This window comes from Symsagittifera roscoffensis, chromosome 4, assembly GCF_963678635.1.
Source record: "Symsagittifera roscoffensis chromosome 4, txSymRosc1.1, whole genome shotgun sequence".
Lineage (NCBI taxonomy): Eukaryota > Metazoa > Xenacoelomorpha > Acoela > Convolutidae > Symsagittifera > Symsagittifera roscoffensis.
In genome coordinates, this window is record NC_087065.1 from 11,161,154 (window position 1) to 11,180,796 (window position 19,643).

A 19,643-nucleotide genomic window follows, 5' to 3' on the forward strand; every position below is an offset into this window, starting at 1 on the left:
CCTGTTCCCCACGGGGGCGGAGGCCTTCGTGTGGGCGCCCATATCAGATGACAACGTGAAGGAGCTCCCTATTGTCCAGGAGGTGAGGGTCCGGGCTACCGTGGGGCGACAAGCCCATTACTCCAAAGTGCCGGACATCGAGGTGAAGTCCAGCCGGCTCGGGATGACCGTCCGGGAGTGGGTCGATCCGCACTCCTTGGACCTGCAGATCCGTTTGTAGATCTACGCTGCACCGCTGGGAGCGGAGGACGCCAGCCTGAAGGTGATGTTGGAGGAGGAAACATTGGTATTGAGGATTTCGTTCCTCCAACATAAATCCGACACACGGATGTTGGGGCCCCACGAACAGACAAAGAGAGGCCTTTGACGCCACGGTTCCCACCGATTATCTCATTATCTCCCATTGTGTCTCAACAAGATTATAACCTTTTACTGTAACAAAGAGATTTGACTTACCCCCCCCCCCCCCCCCCCTTTAATTTCCGGCTAAGCGTCCTAGATTAAGTGAGGTGTGAGCGAATTGTTTTTTTTTTTCAATTCTACAGCTAACAGCAATAGATTATTGCTCATGACCCTGACTTGTTCATTTTTGAAATAAATATAAAAAACCAACAGAAATTGCTGAGACAATAGGATTTATCAGACATATATTTGCCTTCTTCTTTCTATTTGTTGACTCTCGATTGGTCACTTTTTCTGCCATCGCGATATCTGCAATATGTCTAAGAAAATTTGGCTGAGGACTTTTTAGTATTTTGTAGTTTTTTATTATGATTATTATTGTAGCTTTACAGCCAAAGGTTGAGGGGCCGTTGGCCCTTTAAGAGTCAGAGTCAGTAATGAAGTATAAAATACAGTCAGGTGGACGTTATGTCAAATCTGGGATGGGTGTTGACAGGAGGCAGTCTAGTTAGAATCTCTGCATAACAGGCAACAACATCCAATTCTCCAGCCGCATGGAATATCAACACCGTACCAATCGTAAAAGTATTTACAGAAGATTTCGAGCAGCCGTCGCTTTAATCCAAGGGGGTTTAAATGTCTATCGATGCTGGAAGTAGATTTATCAACCTTGGCACGCGATACCATATTTCGCTGGACCTCAAGACGGATAGAAGGTAGTTCAAATAACAAGCAATCACTGAAACTGGTTGTGTGGTGGATATGAAATTTAACAAACTCATGCCAGTTGAAGTCATATTTGCCGGACATGATGCTAGATAGGAGCAGTACGTCTGCAGTTTAATGGTGTAAGGCGATCGGTCTGCATTCAGGCGATTGAGTCTGTCTGCATAGGATAGGTCTTGGTAGCTCAAGATCCACTTGGTGCAACGGCCCTGAACACGCTCGATAATAACCATGTCACCTTTCGATGCGTACCAAGCAGCTGAAGAATAAGAAAATATCGGAACAACAAGTTATTTGTACAAGTTGAGGCGCTGGGTAGGCAGAAGTGAAAGTGCAGTGTTTCTTTTGATGAGCAAGAATCACTTGTTAGCTTTGCTGCACTTCGCGGAAACATGGAGCTTCCATGAGAGGCTATCGGACACAAAGACGCCTAGATCTCAAATTGAGGATGCCAATGACAGCTCCTGATCACCCAATGTAATACGAGGTAGATGTGGCTTCTGAAATCCCAACAGCTTACGTTTGCCGGTATTTAGCGGAAGCGCGTTTTTCTCGGACCAAACGAAGAGGGTGGTAGCATAGTCGGGCAACGAGCTTTCATTACCAGCAGGAGTTCTTGATAGGAGCTTCGTGTCGTCTGCGAATGAAAACACGGATGATTTAGTCCCGTGAGTCAGGTCGAGGCAGTAACTAAGAAACAATAAAGGACCAAGAATGGATTGCTTGCGGTACTCCACTGGTAACCCACCGCGTACCTCAGTTGCTACAGCCAATCGTGACGTATTGCTGCCTGTCAGAGAGGTAAGACTTGAGCAACCCAAATAGTTTTCCCGTGACGCCGAGGGCTTTGAGTTTTTGCAGCAACAGTTGGTGATTGATCTTGTCAAATGCCTTGCTAGTCTAAATATAGTGCACAAACGGAATTCTCAGACACCTCTAACCCCGATAGATACCGTCAAGGTAGGCCAGTAACTCCAATGAAGCAGACCGCTTGCATCTAAATCCGTATTGATTCGAGTATAAGTAGGGAGCAACATGGGGATATAAGGCACTGAATATGCATCGCTCCAGTACTTAAGACGGGATGCTCAGGAGTGATAGCGGCGATAATTTCTCACAATGCAGCGGTCATCGTCTTTGTGACTTTGCTGACCTTCCAGGCGCGTTGATATACACCAATTTGTACAAAAGAAGAACAAACTACTTACACATCGTGCCAGCTCGGGAACCAGAAGTTCAATGGGAATTTGGGGTGTGTGATCTTCTGGCGTCTTAGAAACGTTGACGCAAAGATTAGCAGAGAAAACGCTTTGGAAGTAAGCGTTGAAGAGTTCGGCCTGTTCATCAGGGGTACAAGCTGATACATTGTCATGTGTCACCTTCGGAGGAATTAGACTTGCCTTTCGCACTGCGTTGAAATATTTGAACAGCCTCCGCGAATCGTGATTATCAGCTAAGCGAGTTTCATACAATTTTTGGTCTTCAGTAGACGACTTTCGAGAGCTTCTATTCGGATACTAAGATGTTCCGTTGGCATATACGAACGGCTGCGTAAAGATTTCAACTTCTTCATTTCGTGAGAAGTGGGCCGGGAAATCATGGGGGCAGTAGTCTTCGATGCGCAGTCTTTAGAGGAACACACTGTCCTAGCAGCTTGTGAAGCCAGACGTACCAATTGTTAAGGAGAACATCCGGATTTGACCAACAGCGACCTTTGAATGGATTCTCGACTATCAACTGAGACAGCATATCGTAATCCGCCATGGCAAAGCTTTTCGTTTGTGTCTTAGTTGACACAGCACGTAGAACCGGAAATGTAAGGCGGATTTCTACTGCACAAGAAGCTGAGCAGAGTCGATCGTCAATTCGGTATAGGCGGGTGAGCGATTCATCTTTGGATACGTTCAGTGCACATCCATCGTGATTCGCCAGGACGAGGTCAAGACATTTAGTTGATGTCATCTTAAAGGTCACCAGTTGAAACAAATTGCGTTTATCGAGCTCGTCCAATATTTTCTGTTCATCAGGGTCGGCGAAGAGTATGAAGACCAGTCAGTTTGAGGAAGGTTCATATCGCCCAGGACAAAGAAAGGATGTAGCTTTCCGTGGTGTTCCATGCAGTCTGGGAACTCACACCAGTTTGAGTGGCTCCAACGGTAATCGCTGGTCATAGGAGGAGAAAACGCAGCGAGGATCACAAACGTGCCAGTGCTGCCAGAGAGCGAAAATGCAACAGTCTCAATGCGAGAGTTCAGTGTTACCTGGACATGAGCATGGTTAATGCAGGTTTTCACCCCCACCAACACACCATGTCGTGGTGCACTATCCGATTGCTTGTCACATCTGTATATGTTGAATCCAGGAATTTGTAGCTCAGAGTCTAGTATATCTCCTGTTAGCCAGGTTTCAGTCAAAGCAAATACGTCATAGTCGCACGCAATCAATGCGGTCATCAGTGCGTCTCGTCGGCGCATGTTGATGATGCTTCTTACGTTAAACAAGGCGACTCTGACATTGGGAAGGGACATTAGTCAGCGTTTATCCGTGACGCCGGAGCCTGGAGTCACTTGCGGTGCGTCGTTTCAGAGGCCGTCTTCGTATATCTGTAGTTTCAAGTTTCGGAGTCGAATTTCCTTTGGTTCCATGACGTTGTCCTTTATCAGTCGTCATATTTCTTTTAGAAGTTCGTTTTCTATACGCAGAATTTCAGGAGAAAGCGCTGAACAAATGTTAATTTTCTTGCCGTAGTCCTTGAGAAGAGACGTCGAGCAGATAACGTGATCCTTTGCAAACTCAGATGTGACAAGTAATGTTCTTGGGCCAGTCCGTTGGCGATTCGTAGGAGTGTGGACCCCAAGTCGAGTGATGTTCGTGAAATAGAAGGGGATTTCTAGAAAATTAAAAATCTTCTCAACTTGCTTTCGGTCGTGGTCAATGTGCTAACGCTTAGTTGCCTCTTTTGGTATTTCTTCGACACCGCGGATCCTGATTTGTCGACCAACACTGTTATCAGTTGGTTTGTGGGTGACGGCGCTCACGACAAGATTCACGTTCTTTGACAGATGTATTTAACGTCGCCATATCTTCTTTCATGGGCTGTAGTTGCTGGCGGACTATGTCAGCAAACGACTGAGGAGCTTCAGTGAACGTTTTTTTGTTCACTTTGGTGGATATGTCGACTGCAAGCTGTTTGATTTCAGACACCGCATTGGTTACTGACTTCAGCTCTTTCAGCTGAGAGCACATTTCTTTAAACAAAGGGACAAGGTTTGCTTTCGTTGTCTTTTCGCAGAATTTTGACACGTCATCCAGTTCAGCGTGTAGTAATTCCTCGATCGTTGGGTATGAGTCCGATGTTAAACGCAGGCGAGTGGCCATCGCGAGGGGCTTTGCGATTCACTCCCAATTCCCAGTAAATTTGGGAAGCGGTTCGCCTCGGGTGCCCTTGGCAGTGCACAGATTCTGGGTTACTTTACAAGAAAATGACCCCAGGCCAACACACAGGAAGTGTAGGGGAAACTATGATACGCTCAGATGGGCGGATACAATTGTTGCAAACGTCCCAGGTGATAACAGAACAGCAAGGGGTAACATGGGCTAACTAACCGGTAGCCCCGCTGCAGCAAAGCAATCTGTAACTATTTAATAAGTTTAATTTAAGGAGTTTAATTTAAGGAGTTTAATTTACCTATTATTCTTCAACTATTCTATAAATTTACTGTATTGGAGTTTAAATATTACTGAACCTTAAATTTAACCAAAATCCGTAAAATTAACCAAAATTAAAAATATATATCCACAAAGTTGTTAATTTGATCACAAAATTTTGAGCATAAAAAAGCCCATTTAACTAAGAAATGGCTATTTTACTTACAAAAACGGGATAAAAAAGAGCAGTTGATTACATAACAAAGATAGACTTTATTCAGAAAACATACTTGATAAATAAACTAAAACTAAAAACTATAAAGTATGTTTTCTGAGTGAAGTCTTTCTTTGTTATGTATTCAACTGCTCTTTTTGGGGGATATTAGCACACCTTGACGATCTCGTCCTTTGGCGATGCTGATGAGTAAATAATTGGGATGTTTCTCAAAAATTATTTACACAAAACTGATCTATGTGAGCCACATGGTTGAAGCACTAGCAATTTCAAGATACAATTGTGTTCTCTGACATTTGATTGAAATATCATAAAATTGCGCAGCAACAAAGTCAAGCTAATTAATGAACATTATGACATTTACAGTTCATGCTTTGAGTCTCAAGCTAAATTTTGAAATCTGTGAAAAGGTGTCAACGAAATTCATCTAACAATTTTGCGCAACTGAACTCTAATAGCACATTTAGCAATCAATACATAAGTAACAACTATGAGCGCATAAAATTTTCTCTATTGTTTTTAAGCTATAAAATTTGTACAAAATTAATTTTCAGAATTAGATAGATTTCTAATTACACTATGTTCGAGCTGAGAATTCACAAATCAACTGAAAATTCACTTGCGCGTAAATTCGCTGACCCCGATGGTCCTTGCTGTGAGCCAATGAATGCAGGATCTAAGAAGGGTAGCAGCTGAATTAAGCAATCTTTCGAAATTCCTGAACTCTGGTGACTTTTTTCTTTCTCTGAACTATCTGCAGCTTCTTCCGTTTGATCTACTCTGCAAATGCATAAATTGACCAGACATTGCAAATACTGTTGCAGCTGCAGTCTCCTTTCGGCCGCAACTTTCTCCAGTCGACTTCCGAACGCCTTCCTTGGAGGAAAATCGAGGAACCTCAGTTCAGGGTACTTGCTCTTCAGCGCCATGTGGACATCTCTAAGTGCGCTGAATCTATGGAAGACAGTCCAGGCCTCGTCACGTAGAGTAACGTCTATTTGATACTCGTGGAAGTAATTGTAATGCGATTTACGACGTCTGAATCTCGGCACAGAGACAGACACAAAAGTTGACTTGGCACCCCGCATTGTTTTCAGTGCCGACGGCATCATACTGTGAATCGGCATTGAGGCCGCACTAAAAGAACTGTCACTTCGATCGTCGCGACTAGTCAACAGAATTCCCGAATCGTCACGACTCGCTCTTGAACCAGGCGGTGACAGAAACATCTCGTCACCTTTCGGACCCAATCTTGCACTTCGATATTGCTTCGACATTTCGATGTCATTTCTCAGCCAATGACTTGGTTTCCTTGGGAAAACTTCGTCGGTTATCCGAATATTCGGCGTGAAAGACCATTTCTTATAGGGTGACTTGGCACTCATTTCTGTCCGGGCTGGGCTTACGGGACATGAACTTGTTTTTCGGAACCTTTCTAATTTAACTTTTGTTTGCATGATTGCATCTTCTTTTGAATCCAATTGACGCTTAGCATGTGAACAGAAATTACCCATTTTAGTCTCAAAGTCACGCATAGAGCTTCTTTCAACTTCGAAGTATTCTTTCAACTTGTCGCAATATGAACAAAGCCAGTTGCATTTATCCGATATTGAACTTAGCTTGCGTTCTACTTCAGCTAATTTATTCTGACCGGCCAATATTGACTTCTGAAGGGCCACTTTTTTCTGCAAATTTCGGGAACTTTCTCGAACAAATCCTTCCATTGTCTGTTGAACTTCCATTAAAATATGGTACCGATTCGAACTTGCCTGCTTAGCTTGAGCGTAGCCCTCGCAACTTTCTTCTGAGGGAAGATCTAAAGTACTTTCGGTATAATCCAACGAGAACAGGCTTTCTTCGTCCGAAACACTCCTCGTTGATGCGTTCCGACTTCTCGTGAGCCGAGACAAACTCTCTAGTTCGTTCGTTTCCCTGTCAACTAAATCTTCGATTTCGATTCTTTCTAAAGTAAGTTTCTTTCTAGTTTTATTCAAACTACACAGTTCTTCTTCCACTTCGGCGTATAGTTTCTGCTCTAAAAGTGCCATTTTTCTATTATCACACCTGATCAAATCTAACTGACACTCAATCTGACTTCGTATTGACTCGTTTTCCCCAACTATTTGCTTCACTCCTTTATCACATGAGTCCAGAAGCATTTGCTGTAAGCTGACGAGATTTTCACTAGCTGAACAGCAGGCGAATTCAGTTTGCTGTGAGAAATCTTCAAGCATCGGAAGCGATGGTTGCGGAGACGGAGGAGCCATCGAACCCCGACTCTCGGTTTCGAAACTTCTCGCAGGCATCGACAAACAGCATCGACTATGTTCTGGCGAACCGTTAGATTGTCCGATACTACTCAAACTGAAATTGGAGCTGCAATCTACGTATAAGTTACTCAGCGGACGAGAGCTAGCTCCCGAGCTACATGACGACACACTTCTCGGCGGCGACATCAAAGATGCTCGACTGGATGAGCGGTGATGTTGCCGTAACATTTTAGTCGCAAGCTGCGATGGGAAATAGAAAGTGAAAGCTAGAGGAGTTCTTCCGGAAAGACTGATTTCATTGCCATGATTCACAAACTTATGGGACAGAACTGGCTCGTCGTTTACAGCCACGAAAGCTGAATCGTGACGAATTATCGTTGCTGAGTCATCTTCGACGAACAAACTACAGTGAACATCGTTTACATCATCATCCTCGATTAGAAGATCAACTTTACTTGCATCGGAACCAATTTTTGTTTCGCCTTCTTTGAGGAAGAACATGCCTGACATTTCGTTTCCCTCAGTGAATGAATTGCTATTAGAAGTTCGACATAAAAATGGGGGTCCAAACTCCCTCGTATTTATGTCGCCGTTTATCGATTCAGGAGAGAAGGGTCGCTCACTTAATGACTCGTGAGTCGTTAGCAGATCCCCGATAGTTCTTTCGTCTCGCATAAGCTGATCATGCATTACTTGACTATGTGAACAACATTCTGGACTTGAACTTGTCGACGTTGCGGTAGCTATGGAGACTCCTGTCATTTTCTGATTGTGCAGTGAAGCTTGTGCTAGAAGCCTTTTCAGACATTCGACCTCTTTTTTGAGATCTCCAACGACTTGAGAATTTGTGTCTTGGTTGATAAGTGGCTTGTTCACAATTTTTCTAGCCCTGGAAGCGTACAGAAGAGTGTTTCTGGTTTCAGAGTAATTTGAGGCAGCGGTTGAAATCGTGGCAATCATGAATGTCTTCGAATTGCCTCCTAGACTATCTTTGAGTAAAAAGGTCAAATTTGAATTTCTATAGGGTATGTGAAACGCTTGTCGTTTTTGCGGGTCTAGTTTTGAGTACTCAACAAGCAGAGATATGGTTTTGCCTAAATTTGTCAAGCTTTGATTAATACTAATACCCTCTTTGAGTCTTTTACTGGTGGCTCCTGTGTGTTTAACTCGCTCACTTCCCGCTAGATCAATCAAGTGAAGTTTGCTCACAACTTCAGAAAAACCACTTCCATTCTGATTAGGCTGTCTTTTCACAACTTTGAGAATGATTATTGCATGTGAGCGACTGCTGTGCTCGTTGATGTTAGTTGAAGCAATCGCTCTTACTTTGTTGCCTTGTAGCAAGTAGTCCTTCACTTCGTCATAACATGATAAGTTGTGCATGGTTAGACCCTGGACGAAAACTCCTTCTACTGGATGTTCTCTTACTTTCAGAGATGGCAGTTGATAAGAAACATTACAACTCGAAGGTCGCCAGCCAAGCAAGTCGTGAACTTTTTCATTATAAATTTCCAGGTATCCCATTTTGATTGAACACTGACACTGACTTTCAGAACCAATTTTACTGATTAACGCGTTTAGAATTCTGGGTGTTAGACCTTGCGCTTTTTCAGTTCCAAACATCGTGTATGTTTTTCCACTCGCCGTTTGTCCGTATGCAAAAACACAACAGTTGAAACCATCGTCTACAGCGTATACAGCCTGTTCGCCAATATCTCTGAAGATATTCTCCTGAGTATTGTTAGCTTTAGAGTAGCATCGATCGAACGTGAACTCCTCGTTTCTTTCACTGCTACTGCTGTTGAAGTTCGAATCTTTCAGAGACATCTTGGACAGTCTGACGTTGCTTCCGTTGACTGACACCACGGCATCCTGGACCAGGGAGTTCGTAGGGCGCAGTCTAACAGACACGGAGATATTAGACGCAGTCATATATTATATAATATTTAACTATATTAGCTCATTTTAGATGCAGCTGGAATTAAGCACCATAACCCATTATTACCTGAAATAGTTTCATCAAAGCAACGTTTTATGAAAAGCAAGAGTACACAACTAATAAAAACTACAAAATCTCTCTTTCTACAAAAGATTCACTGTCTGTGAAATAACTTTAATCCTAAATAAGGCTATTAAACATTCTCTAAACATATTTATAACAAAAACAAGAAAAAACCTTATTTAGCCAGGGGACTGAAAACGTTAATGTTCCATAAGAATCAGGTAATAATAGCTAAGATTTTTGAAAAATTGTCAGAAGAATTAGAGCTTCTGTAATTTTCAGTAGAGCTTCAGAACTACCACAGCCCGACCATTTTTGGCTGCAATATGGTACCACGTGAAAGCTCTGGGCAAAAAAAAACGGCCTTGAGAAGCAAAAAAAAAGAGTTTCGCTCAACAAAATAACTGTCCGGAATGTGGGGAAAATGCAAGAAAATTTTTGGCTCTTTTTGGCATGGTATTAACCCGAATTCATATGCCTTTTTTTGTCCAATAGCACAAAATTTCTATTAAAAAACAATATGATTTATTTCAATGCTATACATGCACGGTGGTATCTATACATGGACGGTGGTAACCAAAATCTTGAAACAAGGTGCTATTAGGCCGTAACAATTTCGCAGGGTAAAACAATGAACGCCATTTAATTACGATTGTTAGCAATCTTTGAACTAAGAAATCGAGATTTCTCAATGCCATTTCTATATACCCTTTGAGTTGATTCACACTTAGGTAGCGCAAAAAAAACAAGAATAGGCAACTTAAAAACTGCTAAATTCGCAAAAAAAAAAAACAATTTTACTACTGGGAAAGAACTAACCCACAGCCTCGTGGGACTAAAACCATATCTATACCCAGGAGTACTGAAGGCCCAAAAACTTGCAAATTGATCTCCGATTTGAACAACTGTCCACCAAGTAGTCCCAAATCAAATAATTCAACAAATTCCGCTCCGGAGTAATGAACAAACCACACGCATAAAACCAAAAAGCTCGGAACGACGACGACTTGGCTGCAATAACAACTGGCGAGCAATACTATATCAATACTAACGCACGATTGATCAATATGAAACTTGCTTACAGTACAAGAAACATCCATGATGTGGCACCTAAGTCGACAACACTTGAAAAGAAAAACCAAAGTCCGACAATTCAACTTTTACCCTATTTTTTTTCCCAATCCTATACACATTGAAAAAAAAGGTTCGGCTGGGACTCCAATAGCTGACTTTAGGGCGCAGAGCCGACCCCGTTACCTCCAAGCCAACTTTAAAATGTTATAAATTTATTTCAAAAATAGCCGAGGTATCTAAGCACACCAAACCTAGCAAACAGTAGCGAAAAAAAAACGACAATAGTAGCTCTGCAAACCTCCAGAAAAATTCAAAAACTTCTTTTGAAGAAATAGTAACTTCAATCAACAACGTTATCCTCCGACCACGCACAAAAACATTGATACAGAAACGATAATGCAGTGTCGCAATCAAGCGACAAATAGGGAAAGAGGAGCTTAAAATAAAAAAAGAAACAAAACATAAAACAAAATTGTGTACAAAAGGAACTATTCAAAAATCTCGCAGAACACGATGATTTACAAAACTCTAAAATGGCGAATTGACATTAAACAGTTGAATGAAACAAATAGCTTTCTTCAGTTCTTTTGTTGATTGTAAAAAGCGCCAATTGAGTTAACTACAAAAAAGCTAGAAGGAAACTTTTGTTGCTGTAGAAAACAAGTTATCCTCTGATCAAGTTGTTCATATTAGTCTGGAAGTCCAAAAATAATCAGACTTGTTTTTTCTTGATTCTGGGACAAAATTTTTGAAATCTGAATCACAACAGAAACGGCTTTATTATGATGACACACAAGAACACCTTCGAGTTTGATTTATATAATAACCTACCCTACTCCAGTTCGTGAAATGGTCGGATCAACACGTCAGGATGCGACTACTCGGCTTATGTTCAACAGTTATAGTCTACGCTCAAGCTGCTCAAATCGGTCAGAGAAAAAAAGTGACCGACAATTTTCAGTCTCTCTTACAAAAAATAAGAACAAGTGACTGTTCAGAACATTTTATTATCACATTTGCAGATATAGCACTAGCATGTTCAACAACAGCTGTTTTCTTTAGTTACAGTTTAGCTTTTTTTTGGAGCTCTTCGACCAGCTTTTGAGTTTTGAGCTTTTTCCAACTCATTGTCGGTTTCAGTGATTTTCTTGAGCGCACCAGGCGCGTGCCTTTTGAACACTCACAGTTGTTCACGAGCACCGGCTGCAATCTCACCTTCTTCACGTAACTCTCCGCAGCTTTCGCCAAGAGCGACGACAACTCAGCTGAAATCTCGATAAATAATAACTTCAAAATTTGAACTGAAGCTTCTTGCCAGTCTAAAACCATTGAAAGTTTCTGGCGAGAAATGACTCTGTTGCAGACTCTCAGCAGTCTTCATTTCGCTGAGCCCCGCTTCAACTTGCATGTTCTGTGGAATCAAGAGCTGCGGTGACTCGCGAAGCAAATACACCTCAGAAAGCGATTCCACTTAGTTTTGCTCGAATAGTTTAATAAGTGAAAAAGACCATAACACAACCACTAATGTGGCAACTTCGTCTTTCATCATGACATTATCTAAATGAAAACTCGAAGTTAACGTTTCAAGGTTGGAATAAAATGTTCCGCTGTTGCTCAATAATTCCACTTTATAGTGTAACTCCTTTGTAGACAAGCAGTGACAAACATGATAAGTTCAATCGTGATAAGCAATCCAGATTTCTCCACGCATTTTACCGTTGTAAGAAGACTCGTCTAAGTGTATGGCAAACCGCTAGCCCCAAAGCTTTTTGGTGATCTCGGATTTTATGAATAGAACAATGCCATGCACAAGCATATACGTTGCTTCTTTGGTAGGCCCACAAGCCAGCTTTGTGTAACTGGATTCGCGAAATATTTTTGCGAACAGATCCCTCTGACGACTGAAACACTCGCTCGTCCGGAATGGAGAACCATTTTAAAATAACTACAGCACGTGCAGAGTTACAGCTTTATTTGCAATAGCGTTGTCAACCTGGGCGTTTACCAGCTGCTTTATTGTCGGATGATCCTTTTAAGCTTGTTCGTTTTTGACCTGCAGTGGTCTTTTTGATGATCGACTAAAGATTGCCTTCCTTTTGCTACCGACAACACTCAAAAACAAGCGGCGTCGGCACCAATACTACTCGTTCTTAACGGTAAGCACCCAAGTGAACTCTTCTTGAAGTTTCTGATTGAACGTGCAATGTCCCATGAGCTTATCTGGAAAAATTCTCGATAATTGCTAGGATTCCCTTGATACGACTAAAAGTTTCAACAAAAAGTGACCTAGAAATAATAAGTGGCCAATAAGTCACCAGGTCACTTAAAGTGACCAGTTTGAGCAGCCTGTCTACGCTAATCACCACATAACAGTGTAAAAAAATCAATTTCACACATAACGGGAAGCAAGATTCGAATTAGGAAAAAATGCCACTTTCCTGATTCGAACTTGGGACCTCGAGATCTGGAGTCTAACAAACAAAGCAGAGAAAAAAGGCTAAGAAATTTCCAATCCGACAGATTGTGCTAATAGCATTTTTATATGCTCTTTAGGTTGGTAAAAAAAGTTATTCGTACCAGAACACTACGCTCTTTAGCCCCTGAGTGTAAAAACTAAAAGAATAAAATGGTTGTCTGTAGGCAGATCTTCTAAACTTCCTACATGATCGCGAGTGTGGCATCTCTTCAGGGAATAACGACGAGCTTACGCATTGAATCCATGAGTAGGCAAAAAAACTGTGCTCAGTCTAGCAAAATGTACCGAAAAAACTGCAGGCTGAGAACATCTTTCCATTTCAGCTCAGGGCGCCGTTCATCAAAAAGTATAAACAAACCTCAAAATTGTTTATTTTTAATCAATAAAGTGTTTTTGTTTGCTGAAAAAAATCTCTCCGTATATCACAATGCTCGCAGGTGTGAAAAAAAAACAGACAGACAGCTACATATCAGAGGAAAAAAGTGAAAAAAAAAACAATTATATGGATGAGTCGGGTCGGAGGTCAGAAAAAATGAGTAGTCAAAAAATATTCGAGCGGGAGAGAACCAAGTAACAGGTTTCATAGTCTTGCATACATTAGGGTCATTGTTCCTACCAGTCGACTAATGAAAAAAAACTATGGTTAGGGTCTGCTTATTAAAATTATCTTCCAGCAAATTTTGATCACCTTAAAGAATGCTCGCACTGCGGTCAAGTTGATACCAAAATGAAGCCCTAATAGTCGTGATTCCGATTCCTTCATTGCCGAGAAAATGTCAATGAACCCGAGTAAAACAGAAAATAATTGACTCTCCTTGAACATTCAAAGAAAAATATATTAAAAGAAAGCTCTCTTAGTTTCAAAAAAGAATACAATCAACACTTCATTCATAAAGCTAGCCTAGCCTACTTAAAAAAAACTTGATCAATATTATTTTTTATTCCGCTGAGAAATCTAAAATTTTAAATCTTCTTTCCAAATTAGAAGTCATTCGCGTATTTTTTTTTGCGCCATTTCCGCTTTTGGAGAGCATAATGTGCCTTCTTTTAGCAAAAGAGTTTGAAATGAACTCAAAAAGTGCATATATACCTAAGTTCATTCATAAATGCATTAATATGTATGATGCACTTCTGTAGTTATGAAAGCATTTTAAGACTTTTCCAGACGAAAAAAAAATAGCAAAAAATCATCGATATAAGTGAAAATCACTTCGTTCTATTCGTCAGGAAAACTTGTCCGAACCTTTTTGATTTCCAGATAAGATGAGACACAATTTACAGAGAGAAGAGAGGCTGAGCTATCAAATTTTGCAGGAAAATTAGACAAAAATTGTAAAATTTTAATTTTTCATTTTTTTTTTGAATTTCTTGCCTTTCTTGCCAACTCAAGTAGGCGCACATCTCTATCAAACTTTGTCTTCACTAACAACTTTGACATCATCTGTTTAAGCGAAACATGGCTCACAATTAACATCAGCGACTCCGAACTATTCCTCCCTGGCTTCAATATCTTTCGTTCTGACAGAAACAACAAACAAAATGAAAAATCAGCACACGGTGGGGTCCTTATTGCAACAAAGTCTACACTAAAATGCTATGAAATCTCGGCTCTTTTCAACTATCCCCCCACCTTTCAAAATATCGATTTTTATGTTTGTTTTACGTGTTATTACGGCTAAATGCGTGACGTTACGCTGTAAAGTATGAAGAACAAATCTGTTCATAATTGTCAATTTGTTCACCATGCCAATTTTCATTGCATTATGACAACGTTAAATAAGGTTTTCAAAAATGAATTTGAAGGGGGGAACTGGAAAAGAGCCGAAATCTCTCTTCCTGACCAATTTCAAGGTTATTGCACCGCTATAATCTGGGAATCTTCCGAAGGCACATTACTAATTGCCACATGCTATTTCCCCCCTCCTAACAGCAAATATTATCTGGAGCCCTTCCGCATTTGTCAGCTAATGGACTTCTTGTCGAACTGCAATGCAATTCATCGTATAATAAACGGAGACTTTAATCTTTCTTCAATTGACTGGTCCATTCAAACCTCAGAACCGCTCCATCAATGTATACTTGACAAAATAGATAAACTAAGCTTAACTCAAACTGTTCATTTCAAAACAACAAACGCTAATATACTTGACTTAGTCCTTGTTAGCAACCAAGTTGAAATAATCGACACCCTACCACTCGACGTATTTACTGCACCAAAATCTGATCACAAACCTATTAACTCAATAATCCGCATAAAGGAACTCGAGAAAAACTCCACATTTAGTAAAACCAGTTTCTATAGCTATTGCAAAGCTGACTTCAACGGTTTAAACGAGGCTTTTTCAATCAACACCTTCTCACCTTACTGCTGGTCAAATGTTACAAAAATAGTCGAACTTTGGTACGAATGGATTCATAGCTTTCTGCCAAAATTCATCCCGCGTAGAACTCAACATAGACAAAATCTTCCTCCCTGGATAACTCCTGAGACGTCAAATTCAATGAAACGTCTGTCAACATTACGCAAACAAAAAGGTTCACAATGTGCCTCGGTGATTGCAATGAATGAAAAGGTACAAACCGCCGTAGAGAATAACAGAAGCGAATACGAACAACATCTGTCTAACTCGCGTGATACTAAAGCCCTGTTTAAATACTATAGAAAGTTCCGTAACTCAGAACTACCTTCCGTCATGAAACTTGATAATTCAGTTGCGAAAACCTTGCCAGAACAAGCTAATCTATTCGCCAAGTTTTTTAACTCAGCATTTATAATCTCTTCTCAACCATCCTGTCTTGAAAAACAAGAGCACTCAGTTAAACAAATAATTCATAATATAGAACCAGAAAGGAATCTGATTGCCAAACTGTGTAATGATCTAGATCTAAGTTAGTCGAGAGGTCCCGATCTACTACCTCCTGTTTTATTTAAGCGTTGTAGTGAATCTTTAACGCCCTCTCTCTACCATATCATATATAAAGCACTCCAGACCTGTCCCTGATCAATGAAAACACTCTATTGTCAGCCCAATATTCAAAAAGAAAGGAAGCAAGGCATCGATAAGTAACTACAGACCAATATCACTACTTAATATTGCCAGCAAAATCTTCGAAAAAGTTCTTTTCATCGATCTATATAAACATCTAGAACCTATGTTGCAAAACAATCAATTCGGATTTCGCACGAAAAGGTCAGTGATCATCCAAATGCTGCTCTATCTTGATACCATATATTCAGCTATAAGCAAAAATGAAGAAGTAGATGTAGTATATACCGATTTCCAGAAAGCTTTTGACAAAGTAGATCACGGTATTCTGATTGATAAGCTCTACTCGCTGGGAATCAGAGGCAAAACTTTAAAACTAATTTATAACTACCTGACAAATAGAACACAATGTGTCAAAATCAAAGACTGTCTGTCCCAATCATTCTATGTCACAAGCGGTGTTCCTCAAGGATCAATCCTCGGGCCATTGTTTTTTCTTGTCATGATTAACGACCTACCAAGTGTATGTAAACATTCCACCAGCTTTCTATACGCAGACGACGCAAAGTTCTTACGAATTGGTACACTTAACGCAGATTTTCAGAAAGACCTATATAACATCTTCACGTGGACTCAACAAAACCAGATTGCGTTCAATGCGTCAAAATTCACTCACCTACCGGTTAAACGTGCCACAAGTAGCGACTTTTACTTCGACTCAAATTTAATTGAGAAAGTCTCAGAGGAAAAAGACCTAGGAATAATTGTAAAATCGGATCTAGGCTGGACATCGCATATTTAACTTAGAAGAGGAAAAGCCCTCAGCACTCTATGCATGCTGAAGCGCAACCCACTGCCTCTTAATACTAAGACCAAACTTAATCTGTTCAAATCCATGGTAATTCCAGTTTTGCTATACGGCTCAGCATGCTATCAATTGAACGTCGAAGAAATGAAACTCTTAGAAGGTGTTCAACGCAATGCATGCAAATGGACTGCAACAGATCCTAATTACAAAACGTCGCTTCAGCGTCTAGGAATACTGCCTTTACCCATGTACATTCAGCTCAATAATTTACTTCTACTATCTAAAATCCTCAATAATCACTACGACTTCAATTTTTCTGACCGTTTTCCGCCAAAAAATGACCTAGCTAATACAAGATCTCGTTTATTTGAATGTACACGCCCTGCAAAATTTGTTTGTGAAAAAAATTTCTGGTTTCATGCAAAGAGGCTGGCTAATTTGGTTCCTCAAAAAGTGGACTTTACCAACACGATAGGACTGAGGACGGTTGCTGCAATGGATGTGGGAGCATTTCGAGAAAAGATTCGATGACTCCAACCCCTGTAGCTGGAAAATTCTGTGCGACTGTACCCGAAACAACTGCAGAAATATGTCTAACTAACTTAACTGAAACTGTGGGGGAAACCCCTTGCGTACGCTAAATTCATATTATTATTATTATTATTAATTTCGTCGGAACATTATGTGCTACTTGCGAGGCAAACAATTATTCCTCGTTAATTCGAAATGCATGGCCATAAAAAACTGAACGAACGAAGCTGAATTGCTACATGATTCAAATTTTTTTGTCTTCCTTTGTTAGATAAATAACGAAGGTTATTTTGCAGATAGAAATTCAACATTGGACACAGACAATGTGGAGAAAGAGAAAATTAAAAAAAAAAAAACAATTTCAAAGCAAAATAATGTACAGCAGAGCATGTTTACAAGTTCAGGAAGAGCACAACTGGACAATGGTCACTACCGTGGACTTCTGCACGAATAACTGAGTCATTCACTTTGTCGAAAATTCTTTCCGAAACAACAAAGTAGTCAAGTCTCCATCCCACATTCTTGCCACGCGCATTGCCCATATAGGACCAGTAAGAAAATTTTTGCTCAGCCGGGTAAAGTTTTCGAAAAGTGTCAACAAATCCGGAGCTCAATAACTCCGTAAACTGTTCTCGTTCATCATCATGGAAACCAGCCGTTTTATTGCGATTCGATGTTGGATTCTTCAAGTCAATTTCTTCGTGAGCGACATTCAGATCACCGCAATATATGACAGGCTTCTGTTTATCGAGCACCATCAAATATTCCCTGAAATCTTTGTCGAACTCTTGGGTGCGATACTTAAGCCTAACAAGACCTCTCCCACTGTTTGGCACATACGCGCCAACAAAGAAAAACTCATCAAACTCAGCAGTAATAACTCGGCCTTCATCATCGTGCTGTTCTTTGCCTATTCCCATTGTCACTTTTTTGGGCTTTTTCTTTGTCAACAAGCCAGTTCCCGAGTAACCAGGCTTCGTACCGCAATTATAGTACGAATAGTACCCTGGTAAGTTACACTCAGGTGGAACATCTTTATCAGAACATTTCGTTTCTTGAAAACAAATAACGTCAGGACTTTCTTTCAGTATGTACTTCCAGGCCTTCTTCTCTGCCCAAGCGCGTATCCCATTTATGTTCCAAGATGCCAGTACTAAATTGTGTTTCTTACCTTCCTTATTAACTTGTGAGCACTCGAAGGACACACTATCAAGGCTAGGAATTTCTTCACGTTTCATCTTTTTAGCCGCAGGCGGCATGCTTAGCCGTCTTCCAATTGCACGAATGAAAACAAAAGCCGTTCTAAAATTTGAACTAATTTTGAACACTTATTTAAAAATGAAAAACAAGAAACTAACTAGTCAGAACTCTGCGGGGAAGAAAGGAATGAAAAAACATATATTGAAAAAAAAAGAAACAAAACTCAATTAAAAACTAATAACGCCGAGGCGAAGCTGAGACTCGCGCCATTACAAATACAACAAAATGCAAAAAATCAAAAGATAATGTCACAAACAGTACGTGAAAATGGATTCAGTTGAAAAAATAAATCTTGGGCTACAAAATATTCAATTTTTTTTAGCAATTGATCTCAGGGAAAAACACCAATTGTCAGTAAAACGTTTCCGCCATTATGTCATTATCAGGTACAAATTAAAAGCACAGTAAAACGAAATAAAGTTTAAAACAGGTAAAACTACAATCTAACAAATTTACTGAAGTGAAGTCAATTAAAATGGGCCCTTCCGTCATGCGACGATATGTAACATTCGCCCGGAAGTACATATCGACGGAAAATAAAGCTAGGTTCTAAAACGACTGGCCAGCGTCTAAACACAGCTCTACATGCTTTTCACCGTCTCTGCCAAAGCCAGTTGTTTTGGTGGTTTTCCTAACATCGGGTCGACAAAAACGTTACTGTTTTCGCGCTTCGACCAGAACGCTCAAATTAACTTAATTATATGCAAAAAAAAGAGAGCTCATGGCTGGGTCTCAGTATCCCTAGACCACGAGGTCACTCCTAAAAACAGGGCTACTACTATTTTTTGTATTACTATTGTTTTTGTTCAGTAGATAAAAATCATCATCTCCATCGAAGATGGATCAACCCTTTCCCTCACTCCTAGCTTCTCATTATCTGAAAATGAATCTGGATATTAATTAAATTCAATTCAGAGCATGACCAGGAAACTTAAAGTTTATATATAATAGTTTGATTTGTGACATTCGACCAGAATGGATCAAAATGCAGATTCAGCATATTCGAATTTTTAGCAGTGAACCTTCCGAATTGGCGATTTTGAAGGAATAAGAGCGTTATTAGAACGATTGGCCAAACGGTGAGGGCTAGAATATTCTGGTATTTTGAAATATTAAAAATTCGAATTATGACCTCATATTTCCGAGAAACGTCAGAAACGGCCATTTTGGAAGAAAAGTCGAAGAAAACCACAACAACGATAGTTGCGTTGACGATCACAGGAG

General features: G+C 40.4%; 3 protein-coding genes across 5 annotated transcripts in view; all 3 read right to left on the reverse strand.

Annotated features, from left to right (window-relative positions):
• LOC134843598 (putative leucine-rich repeat-containing protein DDB_G0290503) overlaps positions 1-4,782 on the reverse strand; it is a 210,754-nt gene extending 205,972 nt beyond the window's left edge. For all 3 annotated transcript variants that reach the window (XM_063859750.1, XM_063859751.1, XM_063859749.1), the window contains exon 1: positions 4,767-4,782. The gene's annotated coding sequence lies outside the window, so the exon portion shown is untranslated. The remainder of the gene's footprint in view (positions 1-4,766) is intronic.
• A 346-nt stretch (positions 4,783-5,128) lies between these two features.
• On the reverse strand, positions 5,129-9,282 carry LOC134844545 (kinesin-like protein KIF16B). Its single transcript, XM_063861272.1, has one exon. The coding sequence runs from the start codon at positions 9,211-9,213 to the stop codon at positions 5,608-5,610; it is 3,606 nt and encodes a 1,201-aa protein (XP_063717342.1). The 5' UTR covers positions 9,214-9,282; the 3' UTR covers positions 5,129-5,607.
• Positions 9,283-17,373: 8,091 nt separating this feature from the next.
• Positions 17,374-18,458, reverse strand: LOC134843603 (exodeoxyribonuclease-like). Its single transcript, XM_063859757.1, has one exon. It carries the CDS (start codon positions 18,416-18,418, stop codon positions 17,552-17,554), a length of 867 nt encoding a protein of 288 aa, XP_063715827.1. The 5' UTR covers positions 18,419-18,458; the 3' UTR covers positions 17,374-17,551.
• Positions 18,459-19,643: the final 1,185 nt, after the last annotated feature.

What these genes read in the sequence shown, in the direction of transcription:
- LOC134843603 (XM_063859757.1), bottom strand. Translation starts at nt 18,418, where the DNA reads ATGCCGCCTGCGGCTAAAAAGATGAAACGTGAAGAAATTCCTAGCCTT.
- LOC134844545 (XM_063861272.1), bottom strand. Translation starts at nt 9,213, where the DNA reads ATGACTGCGTCTAATATCTCCGTGTCTGTTAGACTGCGCCCTACGAAC.